This window comes from Berghia stephanieae, chromosome 12 (genome assembly GCF_034508935.2).
Source record: "Berghia stephanieae isolate SIO BIC M18660-M18661 chromosome 12, UCSD_Bste_1.3, whole genome shotgun sequence".
Taxonomy (NCBI): domain Eukaryota; kingdom Metazoa; phylum Mollusca; class Gastropoda; order Nudibranchia; family Aeolidiidae; genus Berghia; species Berghia stephanieae.
In genome coordinates this window covers 36,902,771-36,921,876 of record NC_088371.1, presented here as the reverse complement: position 1 = coordinate 36,921,876, position 19,106 = coordinate 36,902,771, and the positions used below count along the sequence as shown (strand labels likewise).

The 19,106-nt window shown below is 34.3% G+C and overlaps 1 protein-coding gene across 7 annotated transcripts in view; it reads right to left on the bottom strand.

Annotated features, from left to right (window-relative positions):
* LOC144957872 (uncharacterized) overlaps positions 1 to 19,106 on the bottom strand; it is a 104,948-nt gene that overhangs the window by 25,652 nt on the left and 60,190 nt on the right. For 4 of the 7 annotated variants that reach the window (XM_078889362.1, XM_078889363.1, XM_078889361.1 and 1 more), the window contains 13 exons: positions 18,364 to 18,456; positions 16,616 to 16,719; positions 15,114 to 15,179; positions 14,570 to 14,614; positions 12,994 to 13,068; positions 12,085 to 12,147; positions 11,356 to 11,542; positions 10,689 to 10,831; positions 8,014 to 8,115; positions 7,338 to 7,447; positions 6,457 to 6,531; positions 5,691 to 5,973; positions 2,598 to 2,657 (listed from right to left, as the gene is read on the bottom strand). In XM_078889362.1, the coding sequence (XP_078745488.1) occupies positions 2,598 to 2,657; positions 5,691 to 5,973; positions 6,457 to 6,531; positions 7,338 to 7,447; positions 8,014 to 8,115; positions 10,689 to 10,831; positions 11,356 to 11,542; positions 12,085 to 12,147; positions 12,994 to 13,068; positions 14,570 to 14,614; positions 15,114 to 15,179; positions 16,616 to 16,719; positions 18,364 to 18,456 (1,406 nt within the window). The remainder of the gene's footprint in view (positions 1 to 2,597; positions 2,658 to 5,690; positions 5,974 to 6,456; positions 6,532 to 7,337; positions 7,448 to 8,013; positions 8,116 to 10,688; positions 10,832 to 11,355; positions 11,543 to 12,084; positions 12,148 to 12,993; positions 13,069 to 14,569; positions 14,615 to 15,113; positions 15,180 to 16,615; positions 16,720 to 18,363; positions 18,457 to 19,106) is intronic. The other 3 variants (XM_078889366.1, XM_078889367.1, XM_078889368.1) reach the window with 1 other exon arrangement.

Here is a 19,106-nt window from a genome sequence, read left to right as displayed (position 1 = left end):
ATTGGTGGGAGAGGGGGGGGGGGGGGGTGAAAAATATAAATTTGATGCTACATTCAAAAATTTTAACCAATTGAATTTACATAAGATTTACATAATTTACATTTGTTTAGACTCATTTATTTTATTTAAGCTAAGAAATATTGCTAATGATTGTAATTTAGACCTAAAACAGTTATTTGACTATCTATCTATGATTGTAATTTAGACCTAAAACAGTTATTTGACTATCTATCTATGATTGTAATTTAGACCTAAAACAGTTATTTGACTATCTATCTATGATTGTAATTTAGACCTAAAACAGTTATTTGACTATCTATCTATGATTGTAATTTAGACCTAAAACAGTTATTTGACTATCTATCTATGATTGTAATTTAGACCTAAAACAGTTATTTGACTATCTATCTATGATTGTAATTTAGACCTAAAACAGTTATTTGACTATCTATTTATGATTGTAATTTAGACCTAAAACAGTTATTTGACTATCTATCTATGATTGTAATTTAGACCTAAAACAGTTATTTGACCATCTATCTATGATTGTAATTTAGACCTAAAACAGTTATTTGACTATCTATCTATGATTGTAATTTAGACCTAAAACAGTTATTTGACTATCTATCTCCTTTAAGTAAACTGAACACCGCCTTGTCAGACTGAGTAATACTATCAAGGTACATATCCAAGTGATGTGTAACATCGAGATGAGATTAGTTTAAAACACCTCCTTCCCTCTCTGTCTCTATTAAAATACAGACCAAATAAAAACTGACATCTGACTGATTGATCATGTAATAGACAATGGGCTTCAACAGTCGTAACGTCACTTCCCTCGTAATGACACAGGGTAACTTAGTAACTGGCTCTAAACTATCGGAACAATGGCGGACGCCTATTACGAAATATTTCTCGGACGAGCATAAAAGCGTATCCAGAGGGAAAAAAAACATTAAAAATCTGATCATGTTTTGACTTTTACACATTCTGATCACAAGACATATGAAAAGGTCTAGCCAGCATGAAGAATAAAAAGTAATGATTTTCTTTGTTTAGAACCACCATGGCCGCCGTTCCTGGGCAACGTGACATCAGACTATTGAATCCAATTATATATCATGTAGATTAAAAAGTGATATCAGACTCCTGACTGAGAAAGGAACTAAAGTAAGTCCTTTCAGAGCCATTAGGCTCATGGAGTCGGAGTTTATCCTGGTTTCTATAGCGTAAAACAGACAATAGAAAATTGCTTGCTACCCATTTTGGAAAAGACGCGAGTCTATCACAAAGTACTTCCTCAACAGACCCAGCTACCCAATCGGTGGGGGGGGGGATTCAGAAAGAAAAAAAAAAATCGCTACTTCACCCAGGATTTGTATCAGTCATATTGAAATTGAGGCAGACAAGATCAAAATCAGTCATAGACATAAGCTAGGCCAATGCAAAAATGGAAACAAAAAACCACTTTTCATGAAACTTCATGTGCAGCTATGTGGTCTAGTGGTATGACACTGGTTTCACTGGTCCTGGGTTCAAGCCTCGCTCAGCGCATAGTTGAGACCTTGGAAAAGATTCTTTACTCACATTCTCTCACTGCACTCAGGTGTAAAATGAGTACCTGACGTTTACAGCACACTCTCTGTACGAAAAAAAAATTGTAACATCACCTAACAGGCATCATGTCCTGTCCTGTCCTAAATGTTAAATGTTGCTGTTGGCCAGGGACCGACCCCTTATAAAGCGCTTGAGCACATCTAGTGGATATCGCGCTATATAAAAGCTCAATTTTAACTTTCACTTCGTACAACCGCCGTTTCATTGACAGGTCTGATTCTTAGCTTCAGGCAACAGATTTGCTTCCGAGTTAAATTTGTCATGATAAAATTTTAGTGAATGATTTTTGGTCTGTAATCATTTGATCATTTAAATTAAAAAAAAAAAGTTTTTTTTGTTTTTTCGATGGCTACAATGTTACTAGTGTGCAACTGTGTCAGTGTGTCAATGTTACTAGTGTGCAACTGTGTCAGTGTGTCAATGTTACTAGTGTGCAACTGTGTCCGTGTGTCAATGTTACTAGTGTGCAACTGTGTGAGTGTGTCAATGTTACTAGTGTGCAACTGTGTCAGTGTGTCAATGTTACTAGTGTGCAACTGTGTCCGTGTGTCAATGTTACTAGTGTGCAACTGTGTGAGTGTGTCAATGTTACTAGTGTGCAACTGTGTGAGTGTGTCAATGTTACTAGTGTGCAACTGTGTCCGTGTGTCAATGTTACTAGTGTGCAACTGTGTGAGTGTGTCAATGTTACTAGTGTGCAACTGTGTCCGTGTGTCAATGTTACTAGTGTGCAACTGTGTGAGTGTGTCAATGTTACTAGTGTGCAACTGTGTCCGTGTGTCAATGTTACTAGTGTGCAACTGTGTGAGTGTGTCAATGTTACTAGTGTGCAACTGTGTCCGTGTGTCTATGTCAATATTGTATTATTATAAATGTGTAACCAAATGACAAATTGCCACTTTTTTGAGGACAATAAAGATTTATTATTATGATTATCATTATTAATGCATGACCTCTTATTGATTACATCACTCAAATACCTTTTGAAGATTCTCAATTCTTTTGTCCGATTCATCTAAAGTCAATGAGTCGTCAACAGGCTGAAAAAGAAGTGAAGGAAAAAACCAAATCTAGGAATCATTTCAATCATTACATATTTACCAAAACTGATAATGGAAGGTAAGGATGAGCATTTCCAACAATTATAAAAATTAGAAATTAAAATCAAGGTATGAAAAATGTTATAATAAACAGAAAATGATAAAACATTTTTTTTTTTTCGTTTTGTTTTTTTCTGATGGTCAGTGTGAAGTGCTTCGAAGCTTCGGCATAAGCTCTATATAAATGTACATTTATTATTTATATATTATTATTTATTATTTATTATTATATATTATTATTATTATTATTATTATTATTTATTATTATTATCATTATTATTATTTATTATTATTATTATTATTATTATTATTATTATTATTATTATTATTTATTATTATTATTATATTATTAAATTATTATTTATTATTATTATTATTATTATATTATTATTATTATTTATTATTATTATTATCTTGAATGAGCTAGGAACTAAAGTCATTATTTCAACACCTGACAAAAACTACCAAACGCATGCTTTCCAATCAACAAACCATAGAGAAACTTTATTTTGTCATAATAATTTATTTAACTAAATTTAAATCCAAATTTTGAATCTGGTTTATATAATAAAATGGCTGCCAACTTTTCAGAAACCCAAAACAGACTCCCATACCCCAAATTGCGGGAAAAATAATCAATGAATATTCATATGAATCACCAATCCCATAACAATGAATATTCAAATGAATCACCAATCCTAAAATCAATGAATATTCAAATGAATCACCAATCCCATAATCAATGAATATTCAAATGAATCGCCAATCCCATAATCAATGAATATTCAAATGAATCACCAATCCCATAATCAATGAATATTCAAATGAATCACCAATCCTAAAATCAATGAATATTCAAATGAATCACCAATCCAATAATCAATGAATATTCAAATGAATCACCAATCCTAAAATCAATGAATATCCAAATGAATCACCAATCCCATAATCAATGAATATTCAAATGAATCACCAATCCCATAATCAATGAATATTCAAATGAATCACCAATCCCATAATCAATGAATATTCAAATGAATCACCAATCCCATAATCAATGAATATTCAAATGAATCACCAATCCCATAATCAATGAATATTCAAATGAATCACCAATCCCATAAAATCTATCAAAATGAAGAAGTGATCAGAAATAACAACATAATTTTGGCAACTCATTATGGGGAGGAAATCATAACTTATGTAAGAAACAGAAGTTGTAGAAAATTACTTGTTCTTTTACTCACTAACCCCTAACACCGGCTATATCCGTTGTATACACAGGGTTACTTTTACCCCATTCCTATCTACTACATTTTTCTGAGACAAATTATAGGCGTAGTATCAAAGCTAATGTTTTTAGTTTTCGCATGTTAATAATGGTCGTTGAATAAAACTATCTATGTACATGTTAATTTTTGATATTTTTTTTTTAATCAAATTTTGAACAGTAGCAACAATCTCTAGGATTGAGTGGGTTAATTTGCATAGTAAGAATTCAAAATTAATCATGTAGTAATTCAGGTACCAATGGAGATAATTCGGCATCCCAATGACCACCATATTCGTCACAACAAAAGATGAAGTGAGTAGGAAAGTGCCAGAAGACAATAGAGAATAAAAATTTCACGGCGGAGATGGGGGTTTGAACACCCGCGACCTTACTGGTACGACAACTCCGCCTAGCCGGGGAGAGCGTGACTCTACCGTATGAGCTATCCACGATCCTATCACATTTGTCACCTAATTTGTTTTTGTTTGTTTTTAAGGGTTTTACGGCGCTTGCAACACATTTAGGTTATATCAGCGCCAGTAAAAAGGAAGAAAATGGGACAGTAAAAATTTCTAGAATTACAATTAAAGCACCCAAGAAAAACTAAGACATAGGGGAACTGGGAACAAATAGGGATCAGATGTAGATTCCAAGAGCATACCACCAATGCACCTGGTTTGAGATCACCTATAAGTCTCATCCAGACACAAGCACAAAATCCAACAAAGAGGAATACACTCAAATGCCTACATTATATATTAAAATAACAATAATACATTACAGAGAGATGATTTACAAGGAAAAAAATATAATCTCCCAAAACAGTAACTATGCATTTGACTGTTTCCCTCCCATCTAGGACTCCGGCCAGGGCCAGGACAAAACCAAGTAATCTCATGCGAAGACAAAGACAGAAAGCAAGTTGGAAAACAGATATAAGGGGAAAGAAGACACAGTATGTACCCCCCTGCCCACTATGGGAGGTCAGGATCCCCACCCAGTTTGTCACCTAACACATAAAGACAAGTTTTCTGGTCAGCTGGCAAAACAACATCAGATGTGTTAGGTAATAGAACGGGAAAGAGTGGATGGAAGGAGTGCAATTAATTTTCCTACATAGCTCCCCTTTGGCAATCATAAAAAAACTTTTAAAATCATCTTTATACCCCCCCCCCCTCCACTTTTTTAAAAAGAAAAAAATTCTCTTCTTACTAATTTTCATCATTTTTGAAAATCAGAATTATAAAGAGCGGGTGGGAAGGAAGAGTGAAAATAGGAATGATTCCGCCAAGTGGAAGAAGGGTTGGCTGGCAGATATGTCACCACCATTGCCACCAGCATCAACATCAAAATTAAAACTTCAGAGGTAGATGCGGCTATGTGGTCTAGTGTTATGACACTCGCTTTCGGATCAGAGGGTCGTGGGTTCGAGCCTCGTTCGGCACATAGTTGAGTCCTTGGAAAAAGCTCTTTACTCACATTCTCTCACCGTACTCAGGTGTAAAATGAGGACCTGGCCGTTTACAGCGTTGTCTTTGTCCGAAAAAAATTGTAATATCGCCTGACAGGCATCATGTCTCATTCTACATGTTAAGTGTTGCTGTTGGTCACGGACCCCTTGTAAAGCGTTTTGAGCACATTTTGTGGATATTGCGCTATATAAAAGCTCAAGTTTTTTTATAGATCCAAACACTACTGACCTCAAAAGGCATATTGTTCAGGTTCGTGTTGGAAGAGGATATAGGAGCACTGGTACTTCCATCGCTTTCATTCCCACTGCCTTCTTCATCCTCCTTGTCCTCGTCCTCCTCGTCACTCCCACCTCCTCCCATCTTGCCTGGTGTGGGGGGCATTGAGTCATCCCCACCATCACCTCCCCCAAGGCCACTATCACGACTGTTGTTGCTGCTGCTGTTGTTGCGACGACGGTCCATGGTACTTCGATGAATTTTGTTGAATTTTTTCGCTTGGAATACTCTCAGTCTGGTTTTTAAAAGACAACAGAAATTTAATGTTAATTTATTCATAACACATTGGACACCCAAAAGGCTAAGTCACTTTCATATTTCAGGACTATAAAAATTTTACCAACTTCCGGAGAATTATTTCTAAACAGAGGAATTCCTTGAAGACAACATACAAACAATCTTAAAAAAAAAAAAAATTTAATCCGAATTTTGAGCAAGTTTGACTAAAAAATCTATATATATATATATAGGGTTATTATATGAGTATATATACTGATTATATTACTTCGTTATATATATATATATATATATATATATATATATATATATATATATATATATATATATATATATATATATATATATATATATATATATATATATATATATAGGGTACTTATATGAGTACATATATACTGATTATATGGGTATTAATAACTGGTCTGTAAACACCATATATAATAATACAACACAAAAATAATTGAGATAAATGACTAACTGTCTGAGCTGTCCTTCCACAATCCATTTGTCTCTCCTCAGGTTGTTAATTCCTTCCATGTGTTTGTCAATCTCACTGAAATCAACAAAGATATTTTATCATCACTGAAATCAACAAAGATATTTTATCATCACTGAAATCAACAAAGATATTTTATCATCACTGAAATCAACAAAGATATTTTATCATCACTGAAATCAACAAAGATATTTTATCATCACTAAAACTTGAAGGATAGATTTTGCCTTTCACATTGCATTGCATTGTTGCAACATTTATATTCAGGAAGTTACAGGTTTCTAAACTTTTTGATATAAATAATAACGTGAAGTTGAATGTAAGCTTCAATTTAATTACAAAAACAGATCAAATGAATGTTTCGGGTTTCCCCTTTATCAACAAAACAGGATGAATAAAACACCACGGATGAATGAGATGATGTGGTAGTGGCGTAGTTAAAATGAATGATCATCTCATTCATCTGTGGTGTTTCATTCATCCTATTTTGTTGATAAAGGGGAAACCCGAAACGTTCATTTGATCTGTTTTTGTAATTAAATTGAAGCTTGTGGCGAGTGGCAGCAAAGGTTAACCCTCTCTTTACCAACTGCAGCAAAATTAAATCGTCACATTTGTTACGATACAATAAACATTGCATATTCAGATTATTATTTTGTTCATTATTTCAAAATATTGGAGGAAAAATCTTTGTTTAGTTTATGAAAAAATAATGCTGTTTTGTAAAACAAACTTATGTTTAGCGTGCTTTTAAGTTTGAGTTTTTAAAAATCAATTTTAGTGGTGTGTATGCATGACATACTGAAAATACTGAAAACGGATGGTAAGGAAAGTGAACAAAAAACTTCAATAAAAAGCCATACCTGGTGATGACTTTACTCGTCAACAGTTCATTACACAGGAATGATAGGATAGCTGCCTTGTGGGTCGGATTCAGGGCCTCCATCGGTTTTTCTTTCAACACTTCACTCAACTGGAACAAAAACAATTTTCACCAAAAGTTTCAAGTTTCAGTCACAAAATATTCTTTTAACATATACGTTATTTTAAAAGTAAAATCCTCATTCTTGAAGTCTATCAAAAAAAAAAACCCAAAAAAACCTAAAGAAACAAAAAAACAACAGCAAACAAACTGAAAAGCAAAATTCAGCAAAAGCATGGAACATCTACAATCTTTTCAATGGAAGGGGTCTTCGCCTAACCCTTAATTTACTGACTACAACACGCAACCATCAAGAGTTTTATGTCAGAAGTTTGAACGAAACCTCGGAAACAACGAAACAAAATGGCGGCGGGTTAGACTTTCTCACTCGGATCGTTAAAAAAATAATAATTTTTAAAAAACAAAAACAAAAATTGATTGTGTTCCTTGGAATTTGAAACCACGGAAAAAAATCCGTGGAATCTGAAACCACGGAATTCCGCTGATCCACGGAAAACATTGACCCCTGTTAAGTATAATTAAGTATAATTACTCTTGATAAAACTTGTCTCTGTTAAAAATTATTGAATCTCATCAGTCAGTGACTGAAACTTTACCTGCTTCTCTCCCCTTGCCTTGATAAAGATGCGTAGAATTTCCGACATTGTAGAGTCTGTCATTTCCATCTCTGTAATTTTCTGATTTAACTTTGTTACCGCCTGCAACGATTAGAAATATAAAGATACTTTGACACCATTCTAAATAAAATATGACCCATCGCCTCAAACCGGTATTAAGTCGGAATGATTAAAGTGCTAAAAATTGACTTTATAACCAAAATTATTAGATTTGGGTTGAGTTTGTATGTTTTATTGTGGACGTATTTGAGAGTGCAAAAATCCAAGATTGCATAGTTTTGAACAGATTGAATTTAATTTGACTTTTTATCATCTGGTCCATCCCGACATAATACCGTTTTGAGGCGACTGGTCACAAATATATAAAACCCACACCCATACTCTTCAACAGTCGTAACGTCACTTCCTTCCTAATGACGCATGGTAACTTAGTAACACTGGCTCTAAACTATCGGAACAATGACGGACGCCCATATGAAATATTTCTCCGGGGAGCATAAAAGCGTATCCAGAGGGATAAAAAAAAACATAAATTTGATCATGTTTTGACTTTTACACATTCTGATCACAAGACATATGAAAAGTTCTAGCCAGCATGAAGAATAAAAAGTAATGATTTTCTTTGTTTAGAACCAAGATGGCCACCGTTGCCGGGCGGCGTGACATCAGACTACTGAATCCAATTCTTCTTTATTTCTTTACGCCTGGCTCTGTCAAAAGTTTTTCTAAATTTTAGATGAATGTGACTGTGACCAAATCAGATAAAAAAGTACCAAGAAAAGGTTTCGTATTGAACTGAATTACCCACAATTCTACGGATATTATTCATACCTTCCCATTAGAAAATTTCAAAATCAGTAACCAACACAAAATTCATCAGTATTGGTAAAAAATTCAGTAAGAGTAAACTAAACCATAAAAAAATGTTAAATTTAAAAAAAAACAACTTTTAGAAGTGAAATTAACTTTTTTGTTGACGGCTTTGTTGTTTACTAAAAAAAAATAATAGAGCTTTTATAAAGAGCAACATCCACTAAATGTGCTCAAAGCGCTTTACAAAGGGTCCCTGGCCAACAGCAACACGTAACATGTAGAATGAGACATGACACCTGTTAGGCAATATTACAATTTTTTCAGACAGAGCCAACGCTATTGACGGCAAAGTACTCATTTTTACACCTGAGTACGGTGAGAGAATGTGAGTAAAGAGTTTTTCCCAAGGACTCAACTATGCTACTAATTCTACTAATTTTTCACAACAATAGACAGGCAGGTCTGCTGATCTATGTAAGATTCATCGTGGCATACCTGCCTACTTGAAAATTTCAAATTCAGTAAGAAATACATTATTCATCAGTAATTAATGGTCAAATTTCAGTAATACTTAAGCAAACAAAAATAATGATAGATAGACCCTTTTATATGTGTAAAATAAACTTACCATGTTATATAGAGGACAGCATGATAAAATAATATTGGGGTTCTTTTCCTTACAAAAAGCCATCACACAATTGTCTTTCCCTAGCATTGAGATTTTTTATTGTAACATGCGGTAAATAATGAAAAAAAAATATCATTTTTTAATTTAACGTTGCGACCATTTGCATCAGTAATATTTCTTCTATTTCCGTAAGTCCGTAATTGTCCTTACACTTCCGTACCAATTACGGACGTACGTTCCGTAATAATAGGCAGGTATGTCATGGTAAGATTGTTTCCCAAACGAAGTAGAACAGGGAAAAAAAATCAGCTGATCACTTCATTTATCACAAAACACAAAATTACAAAAATATGTCGTGAAACGAAGTTAGTTTCGATTTCAGTTGAAACAGGACGTGATACAGAGTCTATAATTGTCTATAGTCAGGTAGTTTTGGTTCCCTAAATATCGGATTTAAGGGATGTAGCATTGTACGAAATGTCCCGAAATATCAGGATTATGGCTGCAAGGGGTTAATCAACGGGATTTATAATTGTCTTAGAAAAATACTCTATCATATTTTCATATTCTAAATTATAAAATTGATGAATTAATAATAAATAATAATGCTGAAAATTTATATAGGGTTATAACTCCGAGACACCAGACTCTCTCTCTCTCTTTCTCTCTCTGTGGCATATCACTTGGACGTAGCCTCCCACACAGTCCTTCGGAAGAAGTCTCTGTCTTGTGCCCATCTGCCACATTCTGTCATGCCGTTGTTGAGCCATTCCTGTATATCCTGTTGCCATCTTCTTTGTGGTCTTCCTCTGCCTCTTTTGCCCTCCACCATGTTATGCTCCACCAGACTCTAAGCGCTTAAATTACAAATTACTTTGGCTGAAACATACTCATTTACACACCCAATCACACACACACACACACACACACACACACACACACACACACACACACACACACACACACACACACACACACACACACACAACACAAACCAGACAGACCTATCTTGCTTCTCATACCATCTTCTACTAAAGACGAAACAGATATGTTTTAATTACAAGACATAGACGAGGAGATAGAAAGAAATAATGTGCACATAGATAAAGTAGAGGAAATCAGCTGTATCCCAATTTCCAAAAGCAAAAAAAAAAAAACAAAAAAAAACAAAACCATATGTTTATAATCAGAAACACAAAGAAATAAATTTTACCTCTTTGGGGTTTGGAACGCCGACGTCATCAATAGCAAATCTCAACAAATGCATTACCAGTGACATCACTTCCTCTACTTCCTCCTCTGAATCTCCCATGAGGCCATTCTCTAAGCTCTGGAGTGTTGGAATTGAATTTTTTTCTGGGGAATGGATGGAATGCGTATGACAAAACTCGTAATGAAACCTCACCAAGTATAAAAATGCTTTTCTTCAATACTCAAATTTCATATTCAAAATCTAAAATGATTGAAACTCTTCTTTCGGAAAATTCCTACAATTTTTTTTTTTTTACTGCCAGTGGGACCTTCTGTTGAGATATTTATGTGCTCAAAGTGCTTTACAAGGGGTGCCTGGTCAACAGCAACATTTAACATGTAGGACGTGACATGACGCCTGTTAGGTGATATTACAATTTTTCGGACAAAGACAACGCTGTTAACGGCCAGGTACTCATTTTACACCTGAGTACCGAGAGAGAATGTGAATAAAGAGCCTTTTCCAAGGACTCAACTATGCGCCGAGCGCGAGGCTCAAACCCAGGACCTTCCGATCCGAAAGCGAGTGTCATACCACTAGACCACATAGCCGCACAATGAACATAATATGATCACGTTTTTTTTTTCATTTTCTCTGACTCCACAGTTTACACGAGTTTTTCCCTCACCAAGATTTAACGCAGAGCCAAAGTTGTTGAGAAATTCAACCACCATGAGACAATCGGCAATGGGCCTGCCAGCCATACGACTTCCCATGCGGGGGAACTCGGGCAGAGGCTTCTGGTTTTTCAGCTCCATGTCTTCTATCGGCTTCTTCAATTCTTGAGCGACTTCCAACTCTACTTTACGCTGGCTCTGGTTCGTAAAAAGAGAAGAAAAATATCAAAATCGAAGATATCATCAAAGGGTGAAATGAAGATAGTTGAATGTGGCAATGGCTGTGAAGGTGATAGGAAAGATAATGGTAATGATGACAACAACGACGATGATGACAACGACGACAATGAAAATGATGAAGATGATGATGATGATGATGATGATGGTAATGATGATAACGACCATGATGACAACAATGATGATGATGACCGATGATGGTAGTAATGCAATGCTGACGAAAATGATGTGATGTCGATGGCCAGGATGATGGTGATGCTGATGATAATGAGATGATGATGAAGGTGATGTGAAGCCTATGTACTTGCATGCTCAGTTGTATCATAACCAAATTCAGCAGCCTTCCCAACTTCTTTATATTTTTTCACATATATTTTTTTTTTAATGGATACCTGATAATACAACTAACATGGAAGAAGTCATTTAAAACAGGATAAATTCCATTTGTTAAGATCCATATCAAAAATGAAGGGGGGAAAAAAGGTTTTAACAAAACTACTCACCATTCTAATTTCTCTTAATTTCAGTTTTTCATTCAGTTTCTCTTCTCTCATCCGCTCCTTGTTCTATGAGAAAAGAAGAGAGAAAAATAAGATAAGACTTGAAAAAAAAAAAATCTGTTGTTAAAATATTTGAGATGAAAATGAAATAATTTCAACTGCTCTATTTAAAATATTGTTATACACTTGTGTTTGAACAGCTGGGTGACAAAGAAAGAGAAGAGTAATATTAGTTTTCTAAGGTTATCTGATCAGAGAGATGAATGGCGTACCATGATCACCGATATCTAGTGCAGATTTGGTACTTGAAGAAGAAGAAAACTGTGAGAAGCTATTTCAGCATACACAAATGTGACCTTCCTTCCCAATCTAGAAAAGTGGCAGTGTCAGCAAGATGATAAATTTAATCAAGAACTAGATGGTCACGTGACATCGCAGTTCCATCCTTGGGACAGGGATGAAAAAAGGAAATTTTATTTGCTGCCTTGAAATTCATTTTTTTTTCTATCATGCTGTTTTGTTTTATTTGGGGTTTTTTTCCTTCTTTTTTATTCTTTTTTTTTAATTTTAAAAATGAGCTTTATATAGCGCAATATCCACTAAATGTGCTCAAAGCGCTTTACAAGGGGTCCATGGTCAACAGCAACATTTAACATGTAGGACGGGACATGCCGCCTATTAGGCGGTATTACAATTCTTCGGACAAAGACAACGCTGTTAACGGTTAACGGCCAGGTACTCATTTTACACCTGGGTATGGTGAGAGAATGTGAGTAAAGACCCTTTTCTAAGGACTCAACACTATGCGCCGAGGGCGAGGCTCGAACCCAGGACCTTTCGATCCGAAAGCGAATGTCATAGCACTAGACCACATAGCCACAATCTTTTGTTTTAACAAGACAACATTCTCACCTGTTTTTCTTCCTGCTTCTTGCGTTGTTCCAAAGCCTTGATCAACAAGATATGTTGTCTTCTTCGCTCCCTTTCCTATGGAAATCATAATAGTAAAACATAATTGACACTATTCAATATTAATGCCTTAAACCTCTCTATACCAACCATAGGAAAATCATCACATTCGTTACGATAAACCAACATTTTTCTAATTCAAATTTCTCTTGTACATCATAAAATGTAAAGAAAATGAACAGTGTGTTGTAGAGTATGTTTTGCTAAGGAATTCATGTAAGGCAAGAACTTTACTGCTATTGTGTTTGAGTGATAAAATATATATTTTTGTGATAGTTGGGTGTGAAGTTTTGGGGAAAATCCTGAAAATGGCTGGTGAGGAGAGAGTTAAGGGGCGGTTTAGGTCTAATTATTGGGAAAATCCTTTAAACATTGATTTTGAGATTTTGGTGGGAAACGACATTTGATTATCTTAAAAATAATATTATTGAAGTCCAACTTCTCAAAATATAATATAAAGGCACGAAAAACACAGTCGAAAAGGGTATTGGTAGTAAGAGAAGTGTGAAAAACGGAAAGCTATTCTGCTATTTTCCCAATATGTCGTTTTTCTCTGGGTATGGGATACTATGTCAAATATTTCTCAGAATCTATTCGATGAAACCAGTGATGATATTGGCAATTTGTCAAAAAGGAGGAAAATGTATCAGTCCAATCGGTCAAACGCAAACAAAATCTTAACATAAAATATCATGGTTTCGTATATTATATTACATCCTCTAGTGTATATTTATTCTTAATAATACAGATATAACTAAATTTGCAATAAATTGCCCTTTCCTGAAAACGATTTTTTAAAAATATCTTCTGTTCAAGAGATTTAAAATTAACTTTTGGTCCAAAAATCTGAAAATATTTGTTTTTACTTGTTATATCTTTTTTTACTATTGACTATACAGAATGATTAAAACCGCCCAATGTAGGTAATGAAATTATTTTTAGAAAAGACCCAATCCACTCCTTAAACTCTTTGAAGGCAGGTTCTATTTCACAATAAAACAGACATCAAATATCATGTTCAAGAAGAGGGTAGTAACAGTGGTGCAACACATAAGCTTTTACTACTGTCTCTTGGTGGTAATATAGAAACTAACAAAAGAAATGAACAAGTATTAGAGCAAGCTGAAACTAAAAGATTATTAATTCGTACAATAAGAAAAAGACAAATGCAATTTTTAGGGCACCTAAATCGACATAAATGTATTGAACATCTTGTTCTCACAGGAAAGATAGAAGGTAAAAAGAGTAAAGGTAGACCAAGAAAAACATATTGGAATAGTTTGAACAGCTGGGTGACAAAGAAAGAGAAGAGTAATATTAGTTTTCTGAGGTTATTTGATCACAGAGATGAATGGCGTACCATGATCACCGATGTCTGGCACAGACTTGTACTTGAAGAAGAAGAATAGAAGAAATTTGAAAGAAATCATTGTCATATTCAGGTTATACGAACTTCCCTCAAATTTCTAAACATTACAAAACTAAATTTGTACAAACAAAAGGTAGAAATAAAACATACCTGTTCTTTCAACATGATCAACTGTTGTCGCTTCACCTCCCTCTCCTAAAGAAAATTAATCACATAAATAAGAAAAATAAAAAATCATCCTTATTCATTTATTTCATAAAAATATAAATGAAGAAATGAATTTGAGTGATTAAGAAAAAAAATAAGAAATAATTCAATGTAAAAATATTATAGTCTTATTATTTTGCACCTATAAGAAAATGAGAATGTGTAAAAAGGTGTTACATACGATATGTGAACTAAGGGAAAAGTTGTCTTACAATAGTTCAGTAAATAAGGAAAATAATAATTAACATGAACTTATACAGATTTATGTAAATCTCATAACACTAAACCTTATCAAAATATCAGCACAAATTATATAATGTCAAGTTTTTGAGTTCCATAGCAAGAAATATCAAAATGTAGAAAATTTTCATATTTATCACATAAATTACAAGACAAAAAGGAGCTGTTGCACTTGCTCCCATGACAAAAAATAATATCAGGTTCTTTGTGCCTCGTTCATACTGTGGTGAAAAAAAAAAAATCGTACCTGATTTCTTTTGACTGTATCTGCAAGTCTCATCTCCTCCAATTCTTGTTGACGTCTGCTTCTGGCCTGGATCAAAAAGAGTTGAAACTTGTTAAAATGTATAAACAGAGTGTCATGTATCTCCACTTTGAGCTTGTCAATCCATGTTATAAATTCTCCTTAAGCATGGCCCGTTAGCCTCAATCAAGTTAAGGAAGGGATTTACAAAACAAAAACTCCTTTTTCTTCAGTACCTACTACAGCAATGGTTTTGTACGTTGAATAATGAGTTAAAAGTGACATAATTGATGATTGTAAATTAAAAAATAATCACTAATGAGTTTTGATTAAGTATTCGACTTATTCCCATCTCTCTTTATGGAGAAAAGAGCGATGAACACATCTTCCACACAGGCTGTGCTGTTGATTGCAACAGTAAACGCCTCCCTACATGATGCTATGGGCTCTTTCAGACGATTCCATATTACATCAGTCACCTCTACTAAAACTGCCAATTGCTGACATCTTCGAGAAAAAGACAGTGACTGCTGCAATCTACGGCATGACTACAGAAAGATACTGACGAGTGCGTTAAAACGTTGATCCCTGGATTTCAAAATAAAGTATCAGGCAACGACTGACATTTTGAAAACTGCCTTTAAACTCCTGATAAATGAGCAAATTTTTTTTTTTAATGTCTAATTACACTGGCAGATTTTGACAATCCTCCATCTATAAACAGCAGGTTGTGCAGGCTTTAACTCACTCAACCCTAACACCGACTATATCCGTAGTTTACCTGGGTTACTTTTACCCCATGCCTATTTATTACGTTTTTTCCAAGATAAAATATAGGGGTAGTATCAAAGCTAATGTTTTATAGTTTTTGCATGTTAATGATAGTTGGAAAAAACTATCTATGTAGGTCCATGCTCATTTTTAATACCATTTTCCAATTATGAAAAGTAGCAAAAATCTCTAGGATTGAGTGAGTTAAATATCTGTTGTTTATCGATGCATGTAATAGGGCCATAAATCAAGAAACCCTTCTAGACCAATTGTGGGCGTCCTTGAGATAATCAGTCGCACGGTGAAAAGCTTTGAACAGAAATATTGACAATTTTAGTCAAGAGGTCAATTTTTATGGAAAATGAGTTATAAAAAATCATTAAATCAAACATTTTTCTACATATTGATGAAATATTTTAGTTGAATTTTACTCCTAAATATTTTATTTTATTTTTTTATGAAGGTAATTATTCTACTTAATATCAACTCTTGTCAACTTTGGAAGCGATTTTCTCAAAATTAAGGTTTCACACCCTAGCCCATGCATATGACCATAACTTCATGAAAAATCCCCCGATTTGCTTCAAATAAAGATTAAAATGCTCAGGAGACATTGGGCTTTCAAATAATGGAGAGAAAAAACGCAAAAAATGTTCACCATGCGACTGATTATGTCAGGGATGCACACAATTTTTCTTTTTCTTTCTGGAATGCTGAAGGAGAACGACACGTACCTCAATAATTTGTTGAGCTCTGAGTTCTTTCTCTTTGCGTAGCTGTTCCTGCAGCCTGATGCGCTCCTGCTGTTTCTGTTCTTTCTCCTTCTGTTTTGATAAGGCTGAAAAAGTTAACAAAATCAAACTGTCTCAAGACAAAATCTTGACTTGCATTCACCGACCATGGTGTGTGGTAGTTAGTTACATACCTTGACTCCTTTTTTACCTAAAAGGGGGAATTTTTAGGTCAAAATCAGGTCCTTAATCACCTGGTATTGGGCCTTTACGAACGATTTTACATATGTGTGCCTGCATCTGCCCCTGAAAAAATTGCCTGAAAATCTGCGAGACGTAATCGGGTTCGGGTCCAGGGCTTTTTCAATATAACATGAGCAAAGATCCCCATTTCCCGGAATATTTTCTTAGAATTTTACCCATTTCCCGGAATATTTTCTTAGAATTTTACCCATTTCCCGGAATATTTTCTTAGAATTTTACCCATTTTCCGGAATATTTTCTTAGAATTTTACCCATTTCCCGGAATATTTTCATAGAATTTTACCAATTCAATAGGCTGTGAAACGAAATGAAAAAGTATACTTAGGACAAAAAGAGCCTTAAAACATTATAATTAAACTCCTTAAACCCCCTTTTTTTTTTTTTCAGGCGGAGCGAAATTGCCGGAAATGCCGGCAAATTTACAGGCCTGACATATTATAACAATGCCTCTCCTATCGTAGAAAGATGAAACATTCAGAAATCTCCCTGGTGCCAATTATCATTCAATATGTCTAAAACTGAAATTGATACCTCAAAGTCTGCGTGTGATGTCTTGTATAGGGAATGAGATTAGCGGAAGAGTAGCGTCCCTTGATTGGACGTCACCCATAGTCTGTGACGTCACAGGCGGAAAAGTTATTAGAGAGAGAATGTCATGTTGGTTGTGCGCATGTGTCTCTCGTCCTCGCGGAAGCACAACCAACATGGCGTTCTCTCTCTAATAACTTTTCCGCCGGTGACGTCACAGACTATGGGTGACGTCCAATCATGGGACGCTACTCTTCCGCTAATCTCATTCCCTATTGCCCAGTTGCAAAGGAGAGATAAAAAAAAGATTTTTAAAAAGTAAAAATTGTGGACAAATGAAAAAGACATAAATTTTCATCATTTAAAATCAGAAGTTTTATGTTATTGATCTGAGAATAACTCAAACTGTTATGGAAAACCAACATTCCATAACAATTGAATACAACCATAGCAAAGATATGTAATAATACTCTCATTAAAACCAATAACAAACAATACAAAACTATCAGATATATGTCAATTTTTAAAGCTCAGATATACAGGATTTTCTAGCATGAAAAGAGGGGGTTCTGTTCATATCTCTTGTCCTTGTAATTGTAAGCAACTTCTTTTAAAATTTTGTTGTTGAAATAAAAAAAAATATGGTTCTATTTGGATACAATATTCAACATCGGATGAAAATGTATTGATAAATAAAAAAAACCTGAGGGATTTAAAATATAAACATAAAACCAAGATGGCGCATGGATACTATGGTTATTTTCCTCAATATTATACTGGCTCTCTGATAAATTTTTAGTTGAAAACATCGGAGTTCTCACTTGTTTTATAAGATTTATTAAACATGAAGGTGGTAGATCCCCCTTACGATTTCTAGACTAGCTGCAATTGAAAACAAAAGTCATAATAATAAGAGTTATCTCCCCTTTCTCCCACTTATTTCCTTGTCATCTCTTTACCTTTGTCTTCCTTCAGTTTTCGTTCTGTTTCTTTTTGTTTCTGTTTCTCAAGTTTCTTTTCAAATCGCAACTCAGCAGCTCTACGAGACATTTCTGATAACGAAAGATAAAAAAAATAAGACCACTTTAAGAGTGCTATCATTCAGATTGGTTTTAGGGGTTTCTCTCTATCAAGTTTACGTATTACATAACGAATATTTTGTGTTAAAAATTACTGATAAAAAACTTTTGAACTATGTCTTTATTCGTAACTGTATTTTGAAGAATGAGTTGGTTTACATTAGAATGGAAACTGTATGTGTCAAGACTCGCAAAAAATCTATAATGGCTTGAACTTTGAACTTTAAACTTTGAGATCAAGTATAGAGGGAATTACACAACTGGAGACGTTAAAAACCCGTAGTCAGACCTGCCAACTTGAAATGTTAAAAAATCGTAGTTTTCAGAGAGAAGAAATAGAAGTTACTATAATTAACTTTACAAATTAATATTTTACATTTATCAGTATTAAATATGTCTTCAATTGATGAATTGATGCTTTGTGGCACAAAGTTTTCTTTTTATCACATTGTAATGAATCAAAAATGTCTTATTTATTTCTGTTGTTGAAGCCAAAAAATTCATATTTTTATGATTTTTCCGTAGTGGTTGGCATGTCTGCGTAGTGAATGAACAAATTACTAGGAAAAGTCTGTTTTGAGAAGTTGCACAGTGCGGCTATGTGGTCTAGTGGTTTGACACTC